Raw genomic sequence first — 26,870 nt, forward strand, 5'->3', positions numbered from 1 at the left:
ATTTTTTACAATAATCATAATAGTGCTGTCTCCATCATCGTAATCTCAGAAAGGTTTGGGTGTTTTTTTTTCTCCACAGAGTTCAAAATAAGCCTTTATTAACAGAGTACTGCAAATCAGACATGTTCTCACAGTCAGCTCATCATCACTTCGAATAAATAAGTGTCCAGCTGTGCTTCCAACAGGAAATCAAACCCTCAACACTGAACACCATAAAGCTGCTTTTAAAACACACAGAAATCAAGGTTCAGCTCCACACTCAGTAAACTCAGCATGACTTCTTGAACAGAGGTGCTTTATTTTCATACATCCTGTTCTGAAAACTGGAATAAGGGATATTGTTCCAAGTTCCCATAAAGTAGTGAAAAGGCCAGAGAGAGAGTTTTCAAACTTTAAGTGTTAGGGTGATCATCGCTGAACTGGAACGATGTTACATCTGAAAAATACAAAAAATCAAGAATAACTTTTTACTTCTTATGGACGTGATATGATGAATTTTAAGTATGTGTACTAAAAAGTGTTTTACTAGTGTCACTACATGGCAAATTGTAGAAATAATATGCCAAGAAACAATTTTTCAGCATTTTCTTGTCATTGAGGGCATCACTTGTTTTTGTTTACAAATATCTATTAATCTCCAAACTTGTACAACTCTGGAGCTGCATCCTCTGAAGGTGTGTACTACATAGGACACAAAGCCCACACTGAGCTGCAACTGTGACAGCAGCAGAGGTAGAGTAGTATATTTTTGAGGGATATGAGAGTGAGAGAATAAACCACAGTATTTCAGATGATGCAAGAAAATTAATTATTCATTCATTCATTTTTAAATGTGAAAACTTCTCACAGCCCCGAGCAGGTGTTGGATTTTATATCCAGTAAAAATTTAGAATGGCGTTTTCCCAGAAGATGTGATAGGACACAAACTTAGTTGGCAGCATAGAAATGGGAGAGACTTTGCTACAGTGCTGCAACACTGTCAGCCTTTAAAGGATGCATCCCCTGAGCTGGGGGAGAGCTTTAGTCTATGTCAAACATGTCATTTTGCCACAGTCGTGCACTCACCCCAGCAAACCTCTACCTGACCACCGCTGTGGAGTCAGGCTCATCTGAACTTTCTGGCCAGCCCGGATCACCGAGACGTGCAATGGTTTCTGCAGAGGAATGTCAAATTACAGTTTGCAGACTCAAATAACAACAAGGGAGATGCTTTCAAGAAACAAAAACAAAAAATACAAAGTTAAATACAAATGAAATTATATGCAAAGTATGACTTCTTATGCATCATAAGCTTCATGCATCAACAAAAATAAACTGTAATGGAATATTAGGAAATGAAGTTTGATTAATTGCCTGTTGAGTTTTCTGTGGTTCTTACCCCTTCACTGTGTTGCACCACAGAAGCAATATTCTGGAGGTTCTGAAAGTTCCCTGAGTTCACAGAACCAAACTCGATCAATTCATCACCGACTCGGAGCCCCTTTTAAAAGAAACAATCACTAAAATTATAGGAGAACCCCCCCAATGTTTTGCAGTACAAACTGAAAACAGCTGCTAGCTACAAAAGTTCACATCACTCACAGCTCCACAGGCAGGTGATCCCTCTGTCACAGCATCAACCTGTGCAAAAGGTGGAGGCAGCGTAACCTGATGTTCCATCGCCTCCTCCTGGGCTTCTGCCTCATCCTGTTCCCGCTTGGCTTTCTCTCGAGCATGTAACTTGTGTAGGGCTTCTTCTATCTCCGCCATGATGGCCTTGTGATCGTTCTGTAGGCCTGAGTATAGAATAAATATCTTAATAGGGTTAAAACCAATCTGAAATCAAAGAAATATAATAAATAATAAGTATACATTAAAACATTAAATAACATATTAAGTAAACAAAAATATATAATATACACCCAATAGCCACTTTGTTGAAGACATCTGTTCAACTGCTTGTAAATGCAAATACCTAATCAGCCAATAACATGGCAGCAGCTACAGTGAATGTAGCAGGGAGGCTGGTCTGAGTCTTTTAGAATCTGCTGAGATTTTCTCAACCAACCATCTCTAGGGTTTACAGAGACTGGTCAGAAAAACAGAAAATGTCCAGTAAGTGGCAGTTCTCTGGGTGAAAATACTTTGCTGATGTCAGAGGTCAGATAAGAATGGCTTCAAACTGATAGGAAGGCAACAGTAACTCAAAAAAAACCAACAACACTCATTTAAGCTATGCTGGAGTATCTTTGAACTCACAACATCTGGAACATTGAAACATATAAGCTACAGCAACAGAAGACCACACAAGGCGCTACACCTGTCAACTAAGAACAAGAAACTACAGCTACAATTGGGAGGGGCTCATCAAAATCAAACAACAGAAGATTGGAAAAATGTTTCCTGGTTTGATCAGTTTTCATTTCTGCTGCAACAAAAGCACGAATCCACTGCATCAGCAGTTCAAGTAGATTATGGTGGTGTAATGGTGGTGGGGATATTTTCTTGGTCCACTCTGGGTCCTTAGTACTGAGTGAGCATCATTTAAACTTCCCACCCTACCAGAGTATTGTTGCTGAACATGTTCATCCCATTTTTAGCACCTTGTTGAATCTATGCATTGAAGCATTAATGCAGCTCTGAAGGCAAAGGTGGGTGCAGTCTGGTGTACACTCTGGCAAGTGTATTACATTGTAGAAAAATAAACGGCATTTAAAATGCTTACTACATATTAAAACCAAATAGAATTATCTGTTGGTGTCATCTTTAAAATCTTTTAGTGACCATCAACATGTACTTTTGTTTCATCATGCCTTGGGAACGTAGATAAGTTATCTGAAATACTACTTTAACTTTTAAAAATGCACCGCACACGTGGTGTGTGCGTAAATTATGAGATGTCAGGTTGTGCTTTGATAGCATACATCGGTTTTTCTGCCACACAACATAAAGAGACCATTATCTGCCACACAGTCAAACACGACATGCGTGTCTCCAGCTGTCAGGGAAACCACTGACATGAAATGTTGTGCCTTGCCGTCCTGATCTGGTACAGATTAACATCTGCTCGTGGGTAACCCTCCGCATCCACCAAAGAGTCTTCAACTCCGACCCCCTGCTGTAAATAAAAGTAAACAAAGGCGATTAAAAAAACCTTACTGTGACTTAGCTTTGTGCTACGCTTTGCTAATAATATGGTCGCCGACTTACGTCTTGTAGGACATCGTAATACGCCTTTATCTGCTCTTCAATTTCATCTTTCTTCTTAATGAGGTTTTTAACATCATCCATTGTTATTTCGGAGTTTCCAGAAATGTTTTCATCTGTCATCTTCATGGCTACTCCAACTAGTGCTTCCGGTGTAACGCCTGTTTTTCTTCTTCTCTTGTCTTTATTTGGCAGTAAAGCGCTCCGCTGTCCCTCAATGATTTGCTCGTTGTACGAAAACATTTTAGACGATCTTTAAACTGGTATTACTGCCACCAGCACAAATAATAATGAAATTAGTAGTAATTATTGTTGGTCATTGTTATGTTGTCCAAAACAACTACAGCCGAAAAGCGCAGAATTAGAATGAAATAACTAATAATTTAAATGACACATATAGAATTTCTAAAAAAATACCTAAACTGGAACATTTAAACTTTGGCTTATATTTTTTATACTCCAGTGGAAAACACGTTCACCACTGGGTTCCATCAGTACAAAGAAAAAAAAAACTTCCGACAACTCATACACAACAGTGATCAATGATTCTTCCTTTTGTGCATTTCTCAGCTCAGATTTTTTTTTTTTTTTTGTCCTCTACCTGCTTCCATCTGAGAAGCAGAGCTGTAAGCTCTCGGGGCCCTCTGCTGTGGAACAAGCTCGTTTGGTTTGGGAGAGAAACACCCTCTCTATTTTTAAGATTAGGTTTAAAACTTTCCTTTTTGATATAGCTCATTGTTAGGAGTGGATCAGGTGACCTTAACCCTAACCCTTCCTTAGTTACACTATATGAACCTTGCCTGCTGGGGGCTTCCCATGATGCATTGAGCATTTGGTCTTCACTCACTATGTGTTTATATGCGACTTTACTCTTAGTTATTATGCCCAGGCTCTCTTCCACTCGACTGAAGATCTAGATTAGGCAACAATATTCACCAAAAAAATTAGGTCACCTTATTGCCTGTATATCCTGAATGACTAGGACCCCCCCCCCCCCCTCCCCTCGTGATGATGCAGTAATGCTGGTTGTAAATAACAGTTTTGAAGTTGCATGAGATTATCACTATTTTGCCCTCACCAAAACATTAGTGTGGAGCTTTTTTGAGTACTTTATTTTTCCAGTATACTAATATTTATTTTTTCAATCAGTTTATTTTTATCATATAAGATGCAGACAGTTATTACTACTAGGATCTCAGCAGGAATTTGAAACCTTTCAGTTTTCCATTTATATGATAAAGTTTTGTTTTTTTTTTAAACTTTTTAAAAAAAAAAAAAAAAAAAAAAAGCTTTTAATGGAAATTAGTAAAGGAGGAACAGGTTTGGACTATCAGTTAATCATTGGACTGAGTCATTTCAACATCTGACACCTGTCTGACTTTCCAAAAAGCCAAGTTTCTAAAACTTCTCGATATGGCAAATAATCATCTGCTTTAGTGAAGGAAAACACCCAAACACATTACATTCAATCATGTGTCACCTTTAATATATTAGATACATACAATCACAGATCTTTAGATGAAGCCCTTGGATTTTTTTCAGAAATCTTTCTAGAGCTGTAAACAACGTGCAGCTTGTGCATGCTAAACATTTTTTGCACCCACGTACTGAGAACAAATACACAGCTTTCACAAATACACACCTGACTTTTAGTCAAGAACAGTCACACCAACTTGTCCTGTAGCCTACTTTGGAATTTCAGAGCAGCATACATAAAGGCACAATGGTATAAAACTATTCAAAATTATCATAGTGAATAAGTATCGTAAAGTGTTTGTTCTACATCTGTAAGTGCTGTGTACCCTGAGTGCTTAAATGGTACATATGAGATCTCTTATTGGAAAATGGAATGTAATTTATTGGCTCAATGCTTAAATTGGACAGACGGGCAAATAATTTGGACTAAAGTCATTAAAACCTCTGTGAACGTTGTGTTACTGCATGCATAAAGTTTCCTTCATCTTCAGCTGGCTTACAAATGCCCTACTCCTGCAGTGGGAGCATGTGCAAATGTGGCACTGGAAAGTATGCTTTATTTGTCCTGCAGCCTACAAATGTTAGTGCTGACAATTAAATAAAGTCAAGTGCCAGATTAATATTATTATTAATAATAATTATTAATAATAATTCTTATTATTCTATTAATAGAAATGTCTAACAGCCGGTTTCCCTCAAACCTCCGTCTTGATCCTCAAGCACCAGCACTGACTCCTCCTTATTATCCTGAGTGGACAACAAAACCTCCTTCTGAGCCGTTATCTCCTTCTGAGCCAGGACAAATTGGCTTCTCGTCTCATCCAGCTGTGAATGAACTTCTTGCACCCACTTTTGTAGCTGCGCATTGAGAGCATCCATACCTTGGTCCAGCTTCTCCTGCCTGCCTTTGAGGTCTTCTAGCAGGTTCTGTGTGTCACTGATCACTTGCTGCCTCCTGTTTAATGCACAGGGAGTACGCTGACCCAGCATGTAGCCTTCAAACTCTTCTGGACTGAGGCTGAGTGCCGGCCCATCCAGCTTTTCAATGAAGGCCACAGCACAGGACTAAATAAAGACAAATGGACACCAGTATGAGTTATTAACAGGTCTAACAACACCCTGTGGTGTATGATGGGTGAGGAACTTTTCAGCCAACTCACCAAATTTGTGAAATAGTAGCCGCTCTCTCCCGCCATCAGACTGTGAGGGAGCCCAAAACGAATCACGTATTGCATGTTGGAGTGGAGGCGAGGCGGATTGGCCTTCAGCACCACGTAAACCAGGCTTGACAAGAAGTCATCAGCATTAGCAGGCTCACTGTTTGAGAGGGAAAGGGCTTCGAAGACATGCTGGCTGCATTTGGAAACGCAGGCCAGTTTGTCTTGAGGGGCTCGTTTGGCATCCATTTCGATTATGGCTGTGGGAAAAATAAAGGCTGGAACTCATTTCAAATGTTATGACATTGACAAAATATGCCTCCCTTTATCATTAAAGTAACAGTTTTTCATTTTGGGAAATGCATTTTTACTTTCTTATGTCAGGGAGTTAAATACGAGGCTGCAGTTGGCAAGCCTGTTACCAGCATCAAAGTTGCTCATGACATGAATCTTTTGATGCAATTTTTAAATAAGAAAGCAAACAAATGCATTTCCCACCATGTCAAACTGCTCATTTAAGTATTGAGATTTTAAATCACCAGTTATAGCAGGCAGAAAGGGGTCGCCTGTGACAGAGACCTTTTCATCAGGAAAAGGTACGCCTAGCATCTGCGGCGTAACCCAGTTCAAAGAACTGCAAATAAGAGACATTAGTTATAAAAAACAAAAACACAAAACTTCTAATCCTGACTTTTAACTCAAGATAAGAAGTTTGAGGTTATTTTCCATGATGGGTAAAACCAAAACAAAACACAGCTGATGTACCGGATCCTTCTCTGGAGAGCCAGGTCCTTCTGTTCATCATCACAGCTGTCATGGCAGAAAACCCATTTGTGCAGCCGTGTCATTATTAACTTCTCTACATGCTCCATTATCTGAGTGACCTGAGCTTCAGGAAAACCTGAAAACATAAACAGCGATTTAAAAGCCACTTTAAATACAAATATTGTATCATACACAGTTTGGAACAGATCTGTACTCACTGCTAAAATATTCAGCAAAAGACTGATAAAAATCCTGCACGAGGTCTGACTGCTTCTGCACCGGCAGATCCTGCAAAGATGACGTGAATCGATGATCAGGATGCCTCTAACTCGTGACATAATTGTCGTGTTAGATGCTTAAACTGCTTACATGGTATGCCTCCATTGTGTTGAGAAAAGCTGTACAGCGGGACTGCAAGCGCTGGGAAGGAGGACTCCGAAGTATCTTTAGGAAACCAGTGAAGTCTCCAGGCTCAAGGTTTTCGTAGGCTTTTAACACATTTGCACGGCTTTCAGAAGACTCTGGAGGGACAAATAGTCAAAAGGTGAAGAGGCAGCAAAATCCAAACAGATAGCCAGATAATCTAATCCAGGGGTGAGGGAACTCTAGGCCTCAAGCGCCAGTGTCCTGCAGGTTTTAGATGTGTCCTTGATCCAACACAGCTATATAATATGGGTAAATTACATCCTTAACATGTCTTGAGGTTCTCCAGAGGCCTGGTAATAGTATATATAGTATATAGGTATGTATAATTTGGATGTGTACAAAAGACCAAAACAGTATATATAGTGCATTCTGGTTCAGCAGAAGGTATGGTGGATGTTTATGTACAGTGATTATTAGTAAAGTCTGTTGCCTTATTCTCTGCATTTTGCTGGGGGTTTTTTTTTCTTACAGACAGCAAAAATACTGAGGGAACGTTAAAACTTTTACCTTCATGGACTTAATGACAATGTTTAGAGGAAGAATTCTGGCTTTCTATTCAGAGGAGCTGGGTAGTATTAAGTTATTCTTCTTTTTGAGTATTTCAGAGAGACAGGATTGCAGAAAGAAAGTAAAAAGGGCCACCTTGGTTTGTGTGACAGAGGAGGATGCTTGGAGAAGGTGAAATGGAGGCAGCTGATGTGCTGTGGCAACTTCAAATGGGGGTAGCTGCTGTAACTGGCTGTTGACCTAATAATGACTTTACAAAAACCACAAAACTAAAGGTTTACCTTGAGGTTTTGGAGGCGATGGGCTGCCCCAGAACAGTCTTCTCACTGTGTTAATTCGACGACCTTTCTCAATGTTTTTCTTCTCCTCAAATTTGGAGAATGTGGGGAGCGTTCCATCACTGCGCGGTCTACGAGGAATGAAAGGATTAGACATCTCTGTCCCGAGCTGAGAGACAGAAAACAAATGGAAGGTCTCTCTATCTGTATTTAGACTGATGCGTTATACCCTCACATATCCAGATGTCATATTAAAGGACAGTATTCTCACATACATTTTCAATATACTTTAACATAATGTGCAATCGTAACAGCGTGAATAAAGTTTACCTAATTTCTTCTCTCGGGGTTCCAGCGGCCCGTGCCCTCTCTCTCCAGCACTTGGAGCACAAACCCTGCCATGCTGGGTTTCCATAGTAACCACAGGCGTTCTTACAGAGCAGCTCCTCCTGAGAAACTCTGATTCCTCTCTGTTTATCCATCCACATGTCTTTTATGTGCTACCTGCTGGACGTACAATTCAGCTTTAGAGCACAAAAAAAGTAAAGTTCCACTATACTTATCATCATTATTATTATACTTAACTACTCAATATTTGTCTTATAAAAAAGGTCAGTATTTTTAAAGAAAGCTCAGCTGTGTGTTTGAAACTATAGCCTGGTTATGCGTACCATAGCCCATCACCCTGTGAAAATTTAAAGAAAAAAAAAAAAACTCAACCAAGTCTCATTTTATGATTCTGGATGACCACATAATGTCAGAATTGCAGTGACGCAAAGAACATTAAACTGGACAACTAAAACTGATAAATATAAGATTGGAAAAATGTCCAAATTCCATTTTGGCACAGGGTCAGAAAACATTAATGCATGGATCCATCTTGGCTTGTATCAATTGTTCAGGCTGGTGGTGCTGTGCAAACTTTGAACCTTAGTGCCAACTAAGCATTGCTTAAACACCACAGCATAACTGAGTATTGTTGCTCACCACTTCCATCCCTCTATGACCAGTGTTCTAATAAAGCACCTTTGGGATGTGATGGAACGGGAGATTCACATCATAGATGTGCAGCTGACAAATCTGCAGCAACAGTGTGATGCTGTCATGTCAATATGGACAAAAATCTCTGCGTAATGCTTCCGGTTCAATGCTGAATCTATAGCGTGAAGCATTAAGGCCAATCTGATTGCAAAAGGGGATCCAACCCGACACTAGCAAGGTCTACTTAAAGTGTCCAGTGAGTGAAAAATATCCTAAAATATCCTAGTATCCTAAGACGTCTTATACATTTCTATGGCGCTGAGAGTTAACTAATTTGTTCGGCAGAATCGAGTACTATTGCAAAAGGCTATAGCCTCGTGGTAACATTTTATTCAAAACTTTTCAATGAAGGCATAATGTCTAATACCCGAGTGTATAAGAGTTGGGTGTTAGCCGTTAGCATCTCAAGCTGGAGCGGCTGACTGTCAGCTGAGGGGGATTGGCGACAAGAACCGCTGGCTAATGCTAATGCTAGTACCAACTAAAAGCGAGTGACCAGTCAATCATTAAATCAGTCACCAAAACCTCGTTTTAAACACAACCGTCAGTCTCACCTGTCAGCTGATAAAACCATTACCAGCCTCAGCTGTTATCTTATCAAAGCGCTCCTTTACTTTCTGGAGTCGTCACAGTCATAAACGCTTCATAATGACAACGAGAACCTTTCAGACCTCGGTTGAAGACATTTAGTAAGAAAAAACGAAAGGCTAAGAACAGGTAGCAAACATTAATAACGCCCAATGGCACGAAACAGAACCAGAAAGTCCGCTGCTTCTAAAGCCGTGCAACCGGAAAAACCATCCAGAAGGAAACCGTGAAAGTACAGGTATTTGGACACCGTGTCGACCCTTCAAAGTAAAAGCTTTATATATACAGAGCATCTGTAGATTTCAAAATAAAACATCCTTTTGGTTTATGCGATCTCGAATTATTATAGTTAATAACCACATAATCTTGTCTATCGTGGCTTTTATCTTTAAAAAAAAAACACATTTTTTTATTTAAAAACATATTTAATCATGCCACTATTTGATTAAATATGATACAGTGTATCGTGAGTTTATTTTATCTGTCAACCTCACAGATCATAAATGTCAGGGGGCAGGGCTAAGTGAACTGGTTTGTGTTTGAATAAAACAAGCAGCGGTTAGTAGATCACCCACAGAGCTTTCCAAACCAAATCTATAAGGGCATATATGGCAGCTTTGACCACTCATTATGTTTTTATTGGGTTTCTTGCATGGAGCACTGTTCAGAACCTGTGATACATCAATTAGAACTGGAGCAACTATAATAATTTTTATTTCATAATTTTTTTAAGGCAATTGAATTTTTTTTTGTTGACAATTGTTTTCATCGGAATGTCTATGCTAAACTTATTTAGGACATTCCTGGCTTACTAAGAGCACCAAAGAAAGTACAATGTTTATTCTTTTGACAGTAATTATCCTATAATGTAATGTAACAATTACAATAAATAAACATATTAAATGACCAGAAAGATCCTCCTGTGTTTTCATATCGAAAGGAAAGCATTTCCCCCCACCTTTAATGCTTTCGAGTGCTTTTGTGACTATCATGCTTTTAATTTGAAAAGGCTCATCCGTTGATCTTCTGTAACTAGGCAACGAAACGCTTTCCTCCAAGTAGCAGCCAGACAGAACAGACGAAAACTTTAAATTTTGGTAGGAATAAAATTAAAAAGAGCAAATATCGAATAGAGCTTAAATGTGTTGTATTTCTGTTACTATTTGGCCTACAGTTAATTTAAGACAAGGATAATAAGGAGAAGGCTTATATAAGTACCAAAAGGTAAGGTTAATCATAATGGAGCCACCCACAAGCTATGAAGCTGAAAAGCACCCAGTAGTGGAACAAGAACAGGACAGGAGAGACGCAGGTAAGGATAAAGAAAAGGAAAACTCTGACATACCGAGGAGGACTGGGCAGTCTCAAGTCTACACTGCAACTAGAGATACACTTTTCTCAAAGAAGACAACTGATGCTGAAGCACATGTACTGGTAAGTATGTCCCAATCAGTGTTTATATTTGAGTGTAATTTGAAAGTATTTGTCTGTTTTACTTCATATATTCTTGGCAATACCCTAAACCTGTCCTTCATCCAGTCACTAGATTTCATCTGTGGCAAGAACCCTGCTCTTCCCGTTTTCACTCTGCAAGACCAGGATGAGCTGGTTTTGCTCTATGCTGCGGCTCATGTTGGGATTATTTACAATCACACCTCAAAGTCCCGGCACATGCTTAAGGTAAAAATCACTTCAGCTTTTTGAACAATGTAAGAGTAAGTCATTGCTTTAAGTTGCAATAAACAGTCTGAGAAATCAGATCATGTTAGCCTGGGTTTTCATGTTAAATGTTCACAGTATATATCTTTTCATAACAGGTATGCAGATTTATATATTCTCCTTAATGTCTTCAGGGGCACTCCCATTCCATTTCTTCTATGTGTGTGAGTGAAGACAGACGCTGGATTGCAACAGCAGACCGGGGACCAAATGGCATGGTGATCATATGGGACTCCTACTCTGGGTATCTCTTCATTCTTCACAGGCATTTTCACTGCATTAACCTTGCTCTCAATGGTAACCACCTATTTGATAAATGTTACAGTATTCCTGTGAACACGTTGTTTGACTGTCACCCTGACGCCGGTGTCATAGCAATAGCGTTTTCAAGCGACACAAAACATCTGGCAACACTTGGGACAGAAGAATTTCAAGTAAGTATGGCAGCTCAGGACTGTCACAATATAAAATTTGTACAAAAAATACAAATAAAAAATAAATCACTGTAATCATAATATGTGTATGGAAAATAAAAAATGATAGCAGCATCAGTAAAATGTATCTAAATTAATCGTTCTTTTTTAAGTTTGTTTTTCTAATATTTCAATGAAACTGCATTTTAGTCATTTTAGGTCATTTTTTTAAGAGTCATATCACCATTTGGGATTGGCAGTCATATGGAAAAGAAGGTTTCGCAGGACGGTTTTTGTGAAAAAATAAGTACACCCCATGAATCGGTGGCTTTTAGAACCACCTTTAGTAGCAATAACCATTTTCTGTATGACTTTATCAGTCTCTTGCATTATTGTGGAAAACTTTTGACATTGAGGTTTGTGGGTATTCATTTATTCACAACTCTCTTAAGGTCCCAGCACAGCATTTTAATCAGGTTGAGGTCTGGACTCTGACTAAAATCTTTGACCAAACTTTGACATTATGACCTAAAATCTCCACTTAGGTCTCATCTGTCCAAAGAACATTGTTACATAAGTCTTGTGATTTGTTCGGATGCAACTTTGCAAAACTAACCTGTTTTGCCATCTTCTTGTTAGAAGAGAAGAGGCTTTATCATGACAGCCCTTCTAGACCAGCCATACTTGATCAGTCTTTTTCTAATTTTCTAAATATAGCATTTATCATGCAAACCGAGGACTTTAGAGTCTCCAATGTAGCTCTTGGGTTTTTTTTGCAGTTTCTCTGAGCAGGGGTGGATTTGCTGAGACATCCATTCCTGGGAAGACTGTGAGACTGTATTAATACAAACCTAACCTGAAAGTTCCAGACCAGCAAACTGCCAAAACTTCTCCTGTTATAGAGGTGCTCACACTTGATGAGGATCAGTTAATCAAAAGCATTTGATAAGCATATAGTGTACAGCAAAGATTATTAGATTAGATTTACATTTCATATTATATCTATATTTCTACATTTATCTGTCTATATTTATATAATATCTCTATCATCACCTGGCTGCTAAAGCAGTAAGTGTGCACTTTCTTTTTAACATGACTGCAGCTGGTCAAAACAAGTTATAGCGCATGCAAGGTCTCCCTTTTAGTTAAATTTTAATACCAGACTAATCTTCTAGCCCTGTTACTTCCTGGTCAAAAGAAATGTCTAATATAGTCAAATTTCAACATTTGTAAGTATAGACTGTGAAATGTTGACAGTTTGGCCATATCGCAATGATGAAACAATTTTAGTGAAAAAGTGAACCAAATAGTGCAATTTTTGACCCCCTCCTATGCAATCATGAGGCGTGTAGCTCAGAGAATGCTGCTGATGTGGAAGGTAACATTTTGTATGGCTTATTTAAATATACTGCAGCTATTACACAAAAAAGCTGATTCTGAGGATGTTTTGTGAGAGGGAGCAATTGATAACTTTGCACATTGTATGCTGTCCTTTTCACACAAAATGGTGTAAGTCAGTTATTTAACCAGAACTGTCCAAACGTATACAAAATTACAATTACATAGTTATTTATACTATTATCACATTTTATTTTACATATAACAGTTACACTGACACCCACAGTTTAGATACACCTAAAAAGAAAAGAGGTTACTGCTGAGATTATGAAACATGCTCTTCACGAAATTTTATATTAAGCAACACTTCCTGGTCTTAGAAACACTTACATACAAACACAACAGGATTCTCTTTCAAATATGTATATATGTATATATATATATTTGTGTGTGGCCAATCTGAGCTGTTTTCCAAGCTTAAAAACAGCTAAGATCATTATATTTTTGAATTTGGTAGGACAAACAGTGCCTGTATGGTAAAAGCAAACTTTTCATGAACTGACAATCTGCTTAAATTATATGGCAATCTTTTCAGCGTGTGTGCATTTGGGACTGGACCAATGAATCAGAAAAGCCTTTGTGGTTTACTGAGCTCAATCCTAAATATGGTTTTCAGGTAAATATGCTTTCTCAGTATGTCAATAGCACCATTGCTTTATGGAAACGGCACTGTGGTGAACAGATGTTGAAGTGTTAAGCTGTTTTTCAGGATTACATCATGTTTAGGCTGAAGAATAGCTCTCAGCTGCTCAGCAGCAGTGAAAGTCATGTGTTATTCTACAGCAGCGTGAGTTCAGCTGTTCAGTTTTGTTTTTTTTTAAAGCATATTACAACTGTTATGTATTTATTGTGATAGTGATAGACTCATCCTTTTTCAGGCAAGTGGAAGTCTGCAGTACACTGACCTGAAGTTCAAGAAGGTGAAGATAATCTTCTAAATTTGAAGTTGTTATTAAACTGTCTGTCTCATTATGTAACTGAATATATTGATTTGTGTTCTGGTGTGTTTTGCCATTACAGTTCAATAAGGAAACCAGCGGTGCTGCTGAATTTACTTCGGACCGCTCTGAAAATTTTGGTGTGGCAAATATGTCTCTCAGTCGGTCTGTGTTTCACTGGGAAGAGCCTAAGATCTTAATAGCCTCTGGAGGGGGTGTTGTTGAGTGGCTTGTGAAAGAAGACACGGCCAATCGAATCAACCTCCAGCAACAGCAAATCACTGTTCTGGCCGTCACCGACAGGTGGGCACAGCAAGAAATATTGTCTGTTGTTGCATGTGAGTTGTGACCTGCATTTACCGGTTCCTAATCTATCTTTGTCTGTATGCTTGCACAGCTGCATCGTAACTTGCAATACTCAGAGCCACATCTGCTTTTACAATGGCAAATTCACCCTGCTCGCTTGGTACACTGAATTAAATCTGGATGCCATTGTTTCTATTTCATTTTCCAAAGAGTGGAAGAAGAGGCAGCAGGAGTACAGACTGGATTCCAAACCCTTAATTACCAGGTATACAAATTTACTCTACTACAGTGTTCAGCCTAAAGAGCCACTGAACCAGTACATCAGACTTTTACTGGCCATAAAAGAGACACCAGTCTGATTACTTTCTATACTCAAGTACATAGCAAATATTATTGGTAGATTTATATTTTATATAATAAATCTAAAGCTTGATGCACTGTAGTAACCACTGCTTCCCTTTTTAAATTCAGCCCTGTACGTTGCAGGTACCATTGCTAGAGAGAGATGGATTTATTTCTGTCAGCACTCAGCAAAAATACAAGACAGACAGCTTCTATTTTACCTACTTCTCCTTATATGCGTTCGTGGTACTGCTATGTTTAACAAACTTGTGGTGGACAGGAGCAGACAAAACTGTGGCTTATTTTAAAAAACAGCTGAAAAATTCATCTGTTTAGACAGGCGTTTGGGTAATGTTCTTGTGTAATATGTTTTTTTTTTTTTTGTCTGATGTATTTTTACATTCCCTGTAAAGTACTTTGTAACAGATTCCTGGCTTTAAAAGTGCTATGTAAATAAATTTTACTTACTTACTTTACTTACAAAAAGTTCACTTTTCTTCTTTTAATTTATGTGCAGAGGTAGTTTAAAGACATTAAAAGAAAATAATAGTGAGCATCCATTTGTGTTCACAGAGGAATTGATCTGTGCTGGCCAATCAACATAGGCCACACACTTTTTTACTGGCTCAAAGCCATCAGGACATTTGTTATGTTGAACCCGATACTATATCTTCACGCTGAACTGTTTTACACAGCATAATGAAAATACAGATTATACATTTTTAGGCAAGCTGACCTGTCTTTTTCTGCAGGAACTTCACTGTGACCACTGTCAGTCACAGAGTTGTGCATGTGAATGCAGAGAGCCTCATCACTCGAATTGTGCTGGACGAGGATTATGAGCCTATACATGCACTGACATGCCACCCCAGTCAGTCAGCTGTGGTCACTGGCAACCACGGAGGCATTTTAGAAATGTGGGACTATAGCAGCAAAGTACGCAGTGGAAGAAAGGTCTTTAACACAGAGAAGCAGATTCAGTGTGTCACATTTGACCCTAAAGGTAAGGTCAGACTATGTTTAAAAAGAAAAGTGCTTCCATATCCTCAGTGTGTAAAAGCTGCTGTTAGATTTTGTTTGTCACATTTCATTTCTAAACAGGATTATATCTGGCTGTTGGTTTTGCAAGTGGAGCTGTTCACATACTGAATGCCAGAACCTTAGAGAGTGAACAAGAGGAAGCTTTACATTACACCAAAGACAGCATCCAACTCATCACCTTCTCCTCAGACTCAAAATATCTCGCCACTGCGGTGAGTGAGAGAACTGTGTGGATTGGAATTTGTTATAATGTATTGAGTTTTGTTAGAGCTGTCATTGTTACAGAAACATTTGTTGTTGTTGTTGTGAGATGATTTATGATTTGCGCGTCTGTCAGGATGCCGGAAAAGCAGTGTCAGTGTTTCACTTGATCACCAAAGAAGGCTCTTTACCTCAGTGGATGCATTTGGGTAGGATCCACTCTCACTACAAGCCCATCAAAGATCTTCTTTTTGGGGTTCACCTGGACAGCACCCAACCCAGACTACTCTCTCTGGGAATGGACTGCCAACTGGTTAGTCTACCTGGTCTAAGTTGCAGCACTCTTGTCTACTTTAGTGTTTTCTGCGGCTGTTTTTGACACTGATAATGGTACACGCAAATCTCTGTGCTTGTGTGGAACTGAATAAAAGGTGGAGTACGACCTGGAGAACAGCAGCGTGGACCGGCTTGTCATCTTAAGCTCGGAGCGCATTGAGCAAAGCGGCGTGCCAATGTGCATGACTTGGTATCCTCCCCTAACGGCAGAGCAGTTTCTCCTCATCATCACAGATCAATATAAGATGAGGCTTTTCAACAGCACAACAAAGATGTGCAGGTCTGCAAAATACTGTAACAAGATCAGTCAGATGTTGTGTCACAGCAAAATACTCACGCATCTCTATTACATGTTTTACAAAAACAGAAAGACCCTTCAAGGCCCAACATATGGCTCTTCAATTAAAAAGATAGTTGTTCTTCCCAAGTCTGAAAAAGCTGATACAAACTCATATTACCTGGCGTTCATCACAATGGAAAAGGTCAGTGTTTGCAGTATTTTACTGACAAATGTTTGACTTTCACTTCCACCAAATGGTGTGTCTTGTTTAAATTCCTGCAGTCGACTGAATACAGAAGTCTTTTGTGTCTTTCTTTTCTCTGATCAAATTGTCATCACATTGACAGTGATACTGTCATGAAGAGTATTTTGTATTTTCTTTAGTTGGGTCTCCAGATTCTGCCACTGGATGGGAACCCCTACAAGTCGAATGCTTTGATCTGCCATTCAGCAGGAGTGTCTGCGTTTGCCTGCTCCTATGATGGCAGATTCATTTTCACAGCAGGAGGAGCAGACTGCACAGTCCTCTCATGGGAAATAAACTTGAAGTATGTTTTTTTTTCTAAATAGCGACCTTGTAATCAGTCGAAATGAAAGAGCAGTATAATGATGTTTCCTGAAATCTGTCTCCTTTCCTGTGATGAATGTAGTGTGCTTGAGGCAGCAGCCGCTTTCGGCGGAAAGGACATGGTACCTTTTTACAATCTCTTAGAGGGAGGACGAGATGGCAAGTTCTACAGAGTGAGTAAAATTTTTCCTTTTTCTGCTGAGCTTTAAGTAAACAAGCATAGCATTATTCAGATTTTTTTAGACTGAAACATGTTAGAGGCACACTTACTCAAGTGTTTGTTAATGCAAATATATCAGCTTGGATATGGCAGCAGTGTATGTAGACATGGTCAAGATGATGATCAAGGCACCCTGCTGAAGGCCAAACTGAGCATCAGAATGGGGAAAAAAGGTGATTTAAGTAACTTTGAACGTGGCATGGTTGTTAGTGCCAGATGGGCTCATCTGAGTTTTTCAAAAACTGCTGCTCTGCGAGTATTTTCCCACACAACCAATTCTACGTTTCACAGAGTCTAAATACCCAGTGAGCGGCAGTTCTCTGGGGAAAAAATGTGGTGCTGATTTCCCAAGTCAGAGGAGAATATCAATACTGCTTTGACCTGACAGAAAGGCAACAGTAACTTAAATGACCACTTCTTGCAACAAACGTATGCAGAAGATTAACTCTTTGAAGCAGATGGGCTACAGCAGGACATCCCAATCATCCCCCAATCATCTCCCAGTGTCACAGTGGATCAGGTCAGGAGGCAACTGAGGAAGCTTCGCCCCAGGAAGGCAGCAGGCCCAGACAAGGTGTGTCCGAGGATGCTAAAGGCGTGTGCTGCTGAACTTGGGGAGCCGGTACAACGAGTCTTCAATCTCAGTCTGCGACTGGGGAGAGTGCCCGCCCTATGGAAGACATCCTGCATCATCCCGGTCCCCAAAAGGAACCGGCGCAATGAGCTGAATGACTTCTGACCGGTGGCACTGACGTCACATCTTATGAAGACTCTAGAGCGGCTCTTCCTCAACCTCCTCCGACCACAGGTACAACATGCCCAGGACCCACTACAGTTTGCATACAAAGCGGATGTCGGAGTGGAGGATGCCATCCTGTACCTCCTACACAGAGCCCACTCACACCTGGATAAGGGAAAAGGCACGGTCAGGATCCTGTTTCTTGACGTTTCCAGTGCCTTTAATACCATCCGGCCCTGCCTGCTTCAGGAAAAACTAAACAGGATGCAGGTGGACCCCTGCCTGGTTACTTGGCTCTCCGACTACCTCACCGAGAGACCACAGTACGTCAGGCTGAAGGACATCACGTCTGACACTGTGGTCAGCAGCACAGAAGCACCACAGGGAACTGTGCTGTCCCCTCTTCTCTTCACCCTGTACACCTCTGACTTCTGCTACAACTCTGAATTATGCCATATTCAGAAGTTTGCAGACGACACAGCCATCGTGGGGTGTATCTGGGATGATCAGGAAGAGGACTACAGATGTCTGGTGAGGAACTTCGTCACATGGAGTCACACAAACCACCTGCAACTCAACACCTCAAAGACCAAGAAACTGGTTGTGGACTTTGGGAGGTCCAGAGCAGGTCCACTGCCGGTTAAGACAGAGGGAGAGGAGGTGGAGGTGGTCAACAAGTACAAGTACCTCGGGCTGTGGGTGGACAGCAAAGTGGACTGGTCATGCAACACAGAGCACCTGTGTAAAAAAGCCCAAAGCCGACTGTACTTCCTCAGGAGGCTGAGGTCTTTTAACATCTGCAGGAAGCTCCTGAGGATGTTGCTTGAGTACTGTTCTATGCTGTGGTGTGCTGGGGGACCAGCACAGCAAAGAAGGACTCATCCAGGCTGGAAAAACTGATCAGGAAGGCTGGCTCTGTGGTCGGCATGAAGCTGGACAGTCTGGTGACAGTGGCAGAGAAAAGGACACTAAAAAAACTGCTGGACATTATGGACAATGCTGGGCATCCTCTGCACACGGCCATAAACAACCAGAGGAGTCTGTTCAGTGACAAGTTGCTTCTCCCAAAGACAAGAACCAACAGACTTAAAAACTCCTTTGTCCCACACGCCATCAAACTGTTTAACTCCTCTCTGGAGGGGAGAGGGAGGGGAAACAGGAGGACAAAGGAGGGGGGAACAATTAAGCTGTAGTGCCTCTTCACTGTGCAATTCTTTTTGTTAATAACCAACGGTGCAATAGACTTCAATACTTGAAATGTGCAATTCCCTTGTATTCTTATTCCTATTTATTCTATTTATCCCTTTTGTATACTCTTTATTTATATATGTCTCTGTATTTATATATGTGTATATATGGTATTCTGCTCACATTCTGTAATTTCTGTCGGTGCTGTGCTATTTGGAAACCGAATTTCCCAGAGGAACCCACCTGAGGGATTAATAAAGTTTTATTTTATCTTATCTCTCTTATCTAATCTTACAGCAGCTAAAAACCACACCGGGTGCCACTTCTGTCTGCTAAGAACAGGAAATTGAAGCCACAATTCACACAAGCTCACCAAAATTGGACAGGGAAGATTGGAAAAAACATCAGATGTCTAATGAGTCTCAATTTCTATTGTAACAATCATATCGTAAACATCAAAGCATGGTTATCCTGTCTTGTATCGGTGGTTCAGTTTGGTGGTGATGGTTTAATGCTCAGCTGAGCACCAACCGACTCCACTCTGCCATCTATTCAGCAGTATGTGGACTATAAAACATGGGATAATAAAACTCTTGACAGACATGTGCAGACAGCAGGAATGCATACAAAGCCCCCGCCCTGCCCCCAGTAGGTATTTCAGACAACAACCTGGTCCTGTTAAGATCTCAATATGTCCCTGTTCTTCAAAGACTCCATGTTGCCATGAAGTCTGTGATGAGGTGGATTCAGGAAGCTTGCGAAGTTCTGCTCCATACTGCCCTTCGACAATGCAGAGTTGGACAAGCCACATGGGGATGACATCATCAGAATCGTGGGTTGTATCACAAGTTATATAAATTTCTGCAAGGATACCATTGTCCTAAACAGCATGCCCGATGTTTACCTAAGAACAAACCCTGGATCACCATTGACCTGAAAGCCCTAATGAATGAAAAAAGAGGGTTTTCAGTTCAGGAAACAAGAACGAGCAAAAAAGGATACAGTACCGGACCCCCTCCCCACACAGCACCAATCTTAACACCTCATCAGTCATCAAACATTCTTCCATTTTGTGTTCCTCTGTCATGTCAGTGAGAGACAGAAAGTCACTAAACAAACTGCTCTCAATCATCCGCTCCACACTACAGAGGGACCAGAGCTCATTCTCCCTCAGATTTAGTGCTACCATAAAGAATGCTACAGAAAATAATTCCCACAGTCCTTTATATAACTCTACCATAATTCTTCTTTTTGTGACAGGTGAACACACCTGTCAGGATATAAAAAAAATTCCAAACACATTTACACACTTTTTGCACTACCTCAGATTACAATAACTTCACTATGACCCTATGGGACTTTTAGTTTTAACTTTCAGCAGTTCTGAAAGCAAAGTGGTCCAACATGGACAATCGTCATGTAACTAATAAAGTGCCCAGGGAATGTCCACTGGCATTAATGGCATTATATAATATGGTATTTTGTGCACCCAAAACTACAATACATGTATGTATTTGTTTGATCTCTGGTTATTAAGCACCTTAATATAAATGTCTTTTTTTAATTTACAGAGCTCTGTTCTTAAAATTTTATGTATTAATTCTCCTCCTTTTACTTACAATTTTTTTCTTTTTAAATTGTGTTTATTTCATTGAGCTGTTCTTTTTTTTTTTTAATTTAAACCTACATGACCTACACAATCATTTCCCAACTTTCCCCAAAAAAGTTTATTTAATCTAATGGACTTAGATTTATGAATTTCATTGTGCTTTTAATTCTGTTGGTTTTCAGAGAGAAAGGCATATGTGCATGAATTTTGCTTATTTAACTGAACTTTTCTTTAAAAAATATGAGCCTACACTTTTTTATGCATGGCTATACAAAATGAATTTACAGAGAAATATATATTAAAAAAAAATATGGCAACTATTTTGGACACTCGTAACTGAAGACCAATGCACATGGCCACGCATAAAATGTATTTCTAAATAGTACAAGAAAATAAGATAAGTCCTCGCCCTAGTACAAGTTTTTAAACTGTTGTTTACTGTGACATTTTAATCAGTAATAGGAGTTCTTCTGTCTTTAGGAGATGGAGGATTTTTTTTATTACTGCCAAGTCCATCATCAAGGCGTGGACTCGATGGAGAAACGACAAGTGTCTTGCAAAATCCCCTTGTCAGAGGTTTCCTCTCTCATGAGAGCTTTGGGGTACTATCCTACTGAACAAGAGGTAAATTCAGTGAAACTAAAACTGGCACTTAATCTCAACCTTTAATAACAGTTAAACATATTTTCTTCACCAGATAGAAGACATGCAAAATGAAGTTAAGTTCAGTAAGTATGCTGAAACAGGAAAATATGTAAATGACATTGACCTGGAGGAATTTATCAAGCTGTATGTCAACCACCGGCCGGCCTTCAGCATCTCTAGCAGTGATCTAGTTAGAGCTTTTTGGGCCCTTGGGAATGTTGACAGCACAGGACAGCCCGTCCTACAGAGACAAGAGCTGATAGAACTTCTACAGGTTCGAGGTAACGAGAATGATTGGTCAGCATCTTACTGGTTATAAATCTTAATCCTATGGTCCATGTTTTTTTGTCAGTTTTTATTGGCTCATCCAACACGTTTGTTATTTTGATATTAAACCCAGGAGAACACATGACAGAGGAAGAGGTGGTGGAGTGTTTCACTGCTCTTTTAGGCCTCGATGATGTGGAGGAGGAGGAGGAAGAAGGAGCGGGACTATCTGAACCTAAAAGTGTGTAATACAACAACACATACTTCCAAGTCATTACCAAAAAATTCACATAAATGCTGAGAATAAAATCTGTTTTTCTGTGCATGTACTCAGGTGGACATTCAGAGTATACACTGGACTCTGTGATCCCAAGTGAGATATCTGTGGAGACATTCACAGGTCAGATCCTGGGCTTCACGTCCTCAGCAGAACAGAGCAGAGCAGGAAGTCTTCCCCCCCCCAGAGTGATGAACCAAAAACGTCTGCCTGAGAATCTGTGTTTATGACGAGGTTTTAGCTCTGCTGGTCTGTTTAAAGACCAGCAGTATTACTGTGTGTGTTATTAACATAAGGTAGAGTGTAATCTGTGTTTAGCTTAAAATATAAAACATTATATCTTATACTAATACAAAAAGTCAGTTAAGCAGTAGAGTTTTTTTCTGTTGATATTTGAGTGTTTCTGATGACAATCGCTTCCACATGTTAAATGTAGAAAATGCATTCTAATAAAGGAAGATTTAAAACAAGTCTTGTTCTCTTATCAGCCGCTCCCTTTAGGGGTCGCCACAGCGGATCATTTGGCTTCATAGGATCTTCTGTCAAATCATCCTGCTGCATGTCCTCCTTCACCACACCCACGGATCTTCTCTGAGGTCTTCCTCTTTTCTTTCTACCTTGCAGCTCAATATTCTAAAGCCCTTTTTCTGATTATATCACCTATCCTCACCAAACCATCTCAGACTTGTTTCTCTAACCTTGTCTCCAAACCACTAAACCCGATCCTTAAAGATATTTTCACAAATCAGAAGCGTGATCCCTCGTCTTTCCTCGCTGCAGAAACGTGCCTGTGGCTGCAGGGTCTCACTAGTGGGCGGGGCTCTGAGGCGGCCCAATCAGAGGCGCGTTTCGACAGGAACTTCCTGCTCTGGGCAAAGGGTTCAGTGAGCAGCTTCTCGTCAGCTGGTCGTTGAGACTCGTAGCTACGTCAACTCAAGACAACAAGTTAAGTTGGGAGTTTAATGACCGACAGCGAGCTTAGCGATGAGTGAACCGAGGGCCTCGACTCCGCGGCGTGAAGCTGGTGAAGTTTAACGGTCGGCGTGTTCTCCGGAGAGACTCATGAAAGGGAGAGTTTTATTGTTCTAGCTTGCTGGCTAACTTTAGCCATTTGTCTGGTGAGTTATCGACATGGCTATGAGCGAAGTGTCCCTGCGGCACAAATACCGTTGCCCTTCCGCGAGCATAAAGCAGGAGCAGGATGACGACTCGGACACGGAGGAGACTCACCTAGGGCTGAGGAAGGCAGAAGGACTGGAGTCTCAGATCATCCATAGCGGACACTTCATGGTGTCCTCGCCCCACACCGAGCATCCGCCGAAGAAAGGCTACGACTTCGACACTGTCAACAAACAAACGTGTCAGACCTATCATTTTGGAAAAGCAAGCTCGTCGCACTTCTCCATAGACGCCTCACTGACGAAGCTCTTTGAGTGCATGACTCTGGCGTATAGGTAAGTTATGGCGAACTATGTAAACACATGGGGAATATTCATTTTCACTTTAGCTCCTCCTCACCCACTCCTCCACGCTGAGCTTTCCTCTATGTGCAGAGTCAGGCATGGGGCGACTGCATGCGGTCACGAGTCTTCCTTTAACTTCCTGCTCAATGATCATGATTTTGTAGGGAGTGTGGTCCTGGAGATCCAGGATGTAGAAGCCTTACTTAGATCAAGGAACTAGACACAGAGAAAAGACTGTTTAAAGTCATGCTTTAAATTATGTAGGGATTTAGGTTGAATTGTGTAAATTACCTGCTAAAAATATCCACTGTAACTCATATCACAACAACATCATCAGGTTGTGAATTTGCAGTATTTTTTTATTTTGTAGAAATGTTGGCCACCTTTCCAGTAAGACTGCTTTCTTTTGATTGGGTGCTTCTTTAAAAAAGTTAGTTAGCACTAACTACTACAACTCGCATTCACTCAACCACACACACATACAGTGACTTTCCTGAGACAGTTCTACTCTGTTCTACTCTGTGTGTGTGTGTGTGTGTGTGTGCGCGTGTGTGTGAAAATGGCCAAGCCACATTGTCCAAAAGACTCACACAGTGTGCAGTACAGTAAATGATACTCAGTACAGTAAATACATGCAAAAATGATGCAACGGAAAAGAATTGGACAAGAGGGACAGGCTGTAAAATTTGACAGGAAGAATGGAAAGACGGGAAACTGTGAGCCAACCCCTTTGGATCGTAATAAACATGTTCCTGTTAAGGCACTTTGGAATTTTTTTTTGTTGTTTTTTAATTTAATGGTCAGTCTTTTTACAATTCAGCACTCAGATATCAGAATGGTACACCTGCATCCCTGAAGTCAGGGGTCTCGAACTCCAGGCCTCGAGGGCCGGTGTCCTGCAGATTTTAGATCTCACCCTGGGTCAACACACCTGATTCAAAGGATTAGTTCATTACCAGGCCTCTGGAGAACTTCAAGACATGTTGAGGAGGTAATTTAGCCATTTAAATCAGCTGTGTTGGATCAAGGACACATCTAAAACCTACAGGATACCGGCCCTCGAGGCCTGGAGTTCAAGACCCCTGCCTTAAGTCCACAAAGCTCAGTGATTTTTATCATTGATTGTTTGACTCTCCCATCTTGTTGTTATCTGACACTGAACAGACAGAACCGTTACTGTGGTGTGTGTGTGTGTGTGTGTGTGCGTGCGTGCGTGCGTGAGAGAGAAATGGCCATATTGACCATTGTTGAGTCAAGCCACATTGTCCTATCTGTGTGACCACACATTAATGCTTAGCATTATAGTCGTTAGAGAATATTTCAGGACTCTGGTAATTAAATTGTTCCTACTTAAATTAAGTTGTACCTCATCCCTTCTTACTAACCCCACTGAGTCTTGCAGTTTTCCCATCCAGGAACCCTAGAACCAAAAAATCTGGATGCATGAATCAACTAGATATGTTGTTATGCTGACCCTTGTGCACAGTGGAGGTTTATAAAAGTTTAATTTGTTTTGTGACAGGCTTATCTACAGTCATGTGAAAGAGGAAGTTTTCACAGGACTCTGTGCAATCCTGTTAAAACCTAAAAACACCCTTACTGCTGCCACAATGAAGGAAAGTAGCAGCCAGGTTTTATAGATCATCAGTAAATGTGAGCACCTTTATGAAAGCAGAAGTTTTGCCAGTTTGCTGGTATAGACATCTCAGAAAATTCATCTCAGATTAACCAGTGCTCGTAAAACCAGCAAAAACCCCAAAGAGCTATGTCTCAGACTCTAAAGGTCTCGGTTGAAATGTCAAATGTTAAAGTTAATGACAGAAATAGAAAAAGACTGAACAAGTTTAGCTTGTTTGGACGGCCCGTTTGGAAGAAGTCTCTTCTCTCATTGATAACAGGATGGGAAAACAAAGCAGCAAATCAACAACAGAATGTCTGAAAAAGGAAAGGATCAAGGTTTTGCAAATGGCCCAGTCAATGTTCAGACCTCAACCCGATTAAAATGCTGTGGCAGGACTTAGAAAAAACTTGTGCATAAACAAATACCTGCAAAGTTCATATAACTGAAACAACATTGTAATGAAAAGTGGGTGAAAACTTCTCCACAATGGTATGAGTGACTGATAAAGTCCTACAGCAAACAATTACTTGGAGTTAATGCTGCAAAAGGTTGATCTACAAGCCGTTGAATCATAGGGCGTAATTAGTCTGTGGGCAGAGTCCTGTAAAAGCGTTCCTTTTCACATGACTGTACTTGTTATTGTTTCTTGGCTGATTAGACATGAAGTTAGCATGGCAATTTTTCTTGTGCGCTAGTGGGATGAATCAAACATACTGATCATGTCAGCACTCTGAGTTGAACTGTAAACAAAGCTGCACACGCTTCTGTGGTTGTAGTAGAGGTATGGACTGTGTTTTAAAGACATTTCTACTTGGTATGAAGTCCGTGCAGAAGGCTCTTAAAACTAGGATTCTCCTTCATAGCCAGCAGACTGGTGGTTTTATAAAATGAGTTTTTATGACTTGGTGACATATCAGATTAAAAGAACAGGACACCCCCACCATGACCCTGGCTCAGGCCTGTACATCACAATTTGCCTTGGTTTAAAATCTGGTTTCTGTGGCATCATCATATGTGTAGCACATAAGTGCTTCAGAATTAAAAATATTTATTTCTCATCAATAGTTGATTCATTTTAAAGCCGAAAATATGTCAATTATTAGTTTAAACTGTGCATCTCAAGTTTCCAGTTCAATTACAGATCCAGACAATGTTGAGCAGTTATGCCTGAGCAGGGATTTATAAAATTAATTGACAATCACTATAACTCAATTGCCAATTGTTCCATGCAGCTCTTATCACAAGATGATGCCTCCATACAATACTTAAATCAGATAAATAAAGTACCTTGTTATTCTGAATAGGTAGAATTTGCAAACTTGGGCAGTTAATAAATACGATTATTGATTGTATGTTTGCATAAAAGCAGTGCTTTTGTGCAGATTTAAAGTAGAAGGTTTAAAGATGGTCCCTATAATGGTACATTATAGTAATAGTGGCCGTACTCATAGTTTTCTGTTTACAGCTATGTTTGAGGTGCCAGTTGCTCAGAGGATTTCCTTTGTCCTGATTATTTAAAGAGACAGTTACTGTTTTGTTGTTTTTGTTGTTAGTGATGAGGGTTTATTTGAGCAAAAGGGCATTTACCATTGAAACGGTTGTTTATGCTCCAAAAGACTCACACAGTGTGCAGTACAGTAAATAATACTCAGTACAGTAAATAAACACACAAATGATGCAAAGGAAAAGAATTGGTCAAGAGAGACAGGCTGTAAAATTTGACAGGAAGAATCGAAAGACGGGAAACTGTGAGCAAACCCCTTTGGATCGTAGTAAACATTTCCCTGTTAAGGTGCTTTGGAATTTTTTTTGTTGTTGTTTTTTAATTTAATGGTCAGTCTTTTTACAATTCTGCACTCAGATATCAGAACGGTA

The 26,870-nt window shown here is 40.1% G+C and overlaps 4 protein-coding genes across 7 annotated transcripts in view; 2 read left to right on the top strand and 2 right to left on the bottom strand.

Moving 5' to 3' along the window:
* Positions 1 to 81: 81 nt before the first annotated feature.
* psmd9 (proteasome 26S subunit, non-ATPase 9) lies at positions 82 to 3,370 on the bottom strand. Its single transcript, XM_085179685.1, has 6 exons — positions 3,190 to 3,370; positions 2,998 to 3,097; positions 1,582 to 1,775; positions 1,379 to 1,480; positions 1,066 to 1,154; positions 82 to 436 (listed from the first exon to the last, which is right to left on the bottom strand). Exons 1-6 carry the CDS (start codon positions 3,313 to 3,315, stop codon positions 409 to 411), a joined length of 639 nt encoding a protein of 212 aa, XP_085035811.1. The 5' UTR covers positions 3,316 to 3,370; the 3' UTR covers positions 82 to 408.
* A 1,089-nt stretch (positions 3,371 to 4,459) lies between these two features.
* LOC146506744 (rab5 GDP/GTP exchange factor-like) lies at positions 4,460 to 9,685 on the bottom strand. Of its 2 annotated transcripts, none has more exons than XM_085179681.1 (9): positions 9,391 to 9,685; positions 8,126 to 8,299; positions 7,799 to 7,926; positions 6,954 to 7,105; positions 6,803 to 6,872; positions 6,585 to 6,720; positions 6,359 to 6,453; positions 5,823 to 6,079; positions 4,460 to 5,727 (listed from the first exon to the last, which is right to left on the bottom strand). In XM_085179681.1, exons 2-9 carry the CDS (start codon positions 8,281 to 8,283, stop codon positions 5,341 to 5,343), a joined length of 1,383 nt encoding a protein of 460 aa, XP_085035807.1. In that variant the 5' UTR covers positions 8,284 to 8,299; positions 9,391 to 9,685; the 3' UTR covers positions 4,460 to 5,340. The 2 variants fall into 2 exon arrangements, with proteins under 2 accessions (XP_085035807.1, XP_085035808.1); XM_085179682.1 differs by having other exon boundaries at positions 8,126 to 8,302.
* A 532-nt stretch (positions 9,686 to 10,217) lies between these two features.
* On the top strand, positions 10,218 to 22,657 carry cfap251 (cilia and flagella associated protein 251). Its single transcript, XM_085179676.1, has 20 exons — positions 10,218 to 10,858; positions 10,964 to 11,104; positions 11,278 to 11,387; positions 11,469 to 11,577; positions 13,490 to 13,570; positions 13,664 to 13,741; positions 13,833 to 13,874; positions 13,975 to 14,195; positions 14,290 to 14,463; positions 15,293 to 15,543; positions 15,642 to 15,793; positions 15,919 to 16,095; positions 16,214 to 16,398; positions 16,486 to 16,600; positions 16,783 to 16,946; positions 17,049 to 17,139; positions 21,203 to 21,346; positions 21,420 to 21,648; positions 21,768 to 21,875; positions 21,969 to 22,657. Exons 1-20 carry the CDS (start codon positions 10,664 to 10,666, stop codon positions 22,139 to 22,141), a joined length of 2,940 nt encoding a protein of 979 aa, XP_085035802.1. The 5' UTR covers positions 10,218 to 10,663; the 3' UTR covers positions 22,142 to 22,657.
* A 151-nt stretch (positions 22,658 to 22,808) lies between these two features.
* The window catches only part of mlxip (MLX interacting protein), a 29,581-nt gene continuing 25,519 nt past the window's right edge, over positions 22,809 to 26,870 (top strand). For all 3 annotated transcript variants that reach the window (XM_085179678.1, XM_085179680.1, XM_085179679.1), the window contains exon 1: positions 22,809 to 23,365. In XM_085179678.1, coding sequence (XP_085035804.1) covers positions 23,043 to 23,365 — 323 coding nt within the window. In that variant the 5' untranslated portion in view covers positions 22,809 to 23,042. The remainder of the gene's footprint in view (positions 23,366 to 26,870) is intronic.

Source organism: Neolamprologus multifasciatus, chromosome 12, assembly GCF_963576455.1.
Source record: "Neolamprologus multifasciatus chromosome 12, fNeoMul1.2, whole genome shotgun sequence".
Taxonomy (NCBI): Eukaryota; Metazoa; Chordata; class Actinopteri; order Cichliformes; family Cichlidae; genus Neolamprologus; species Neolamprologus multifasciatus.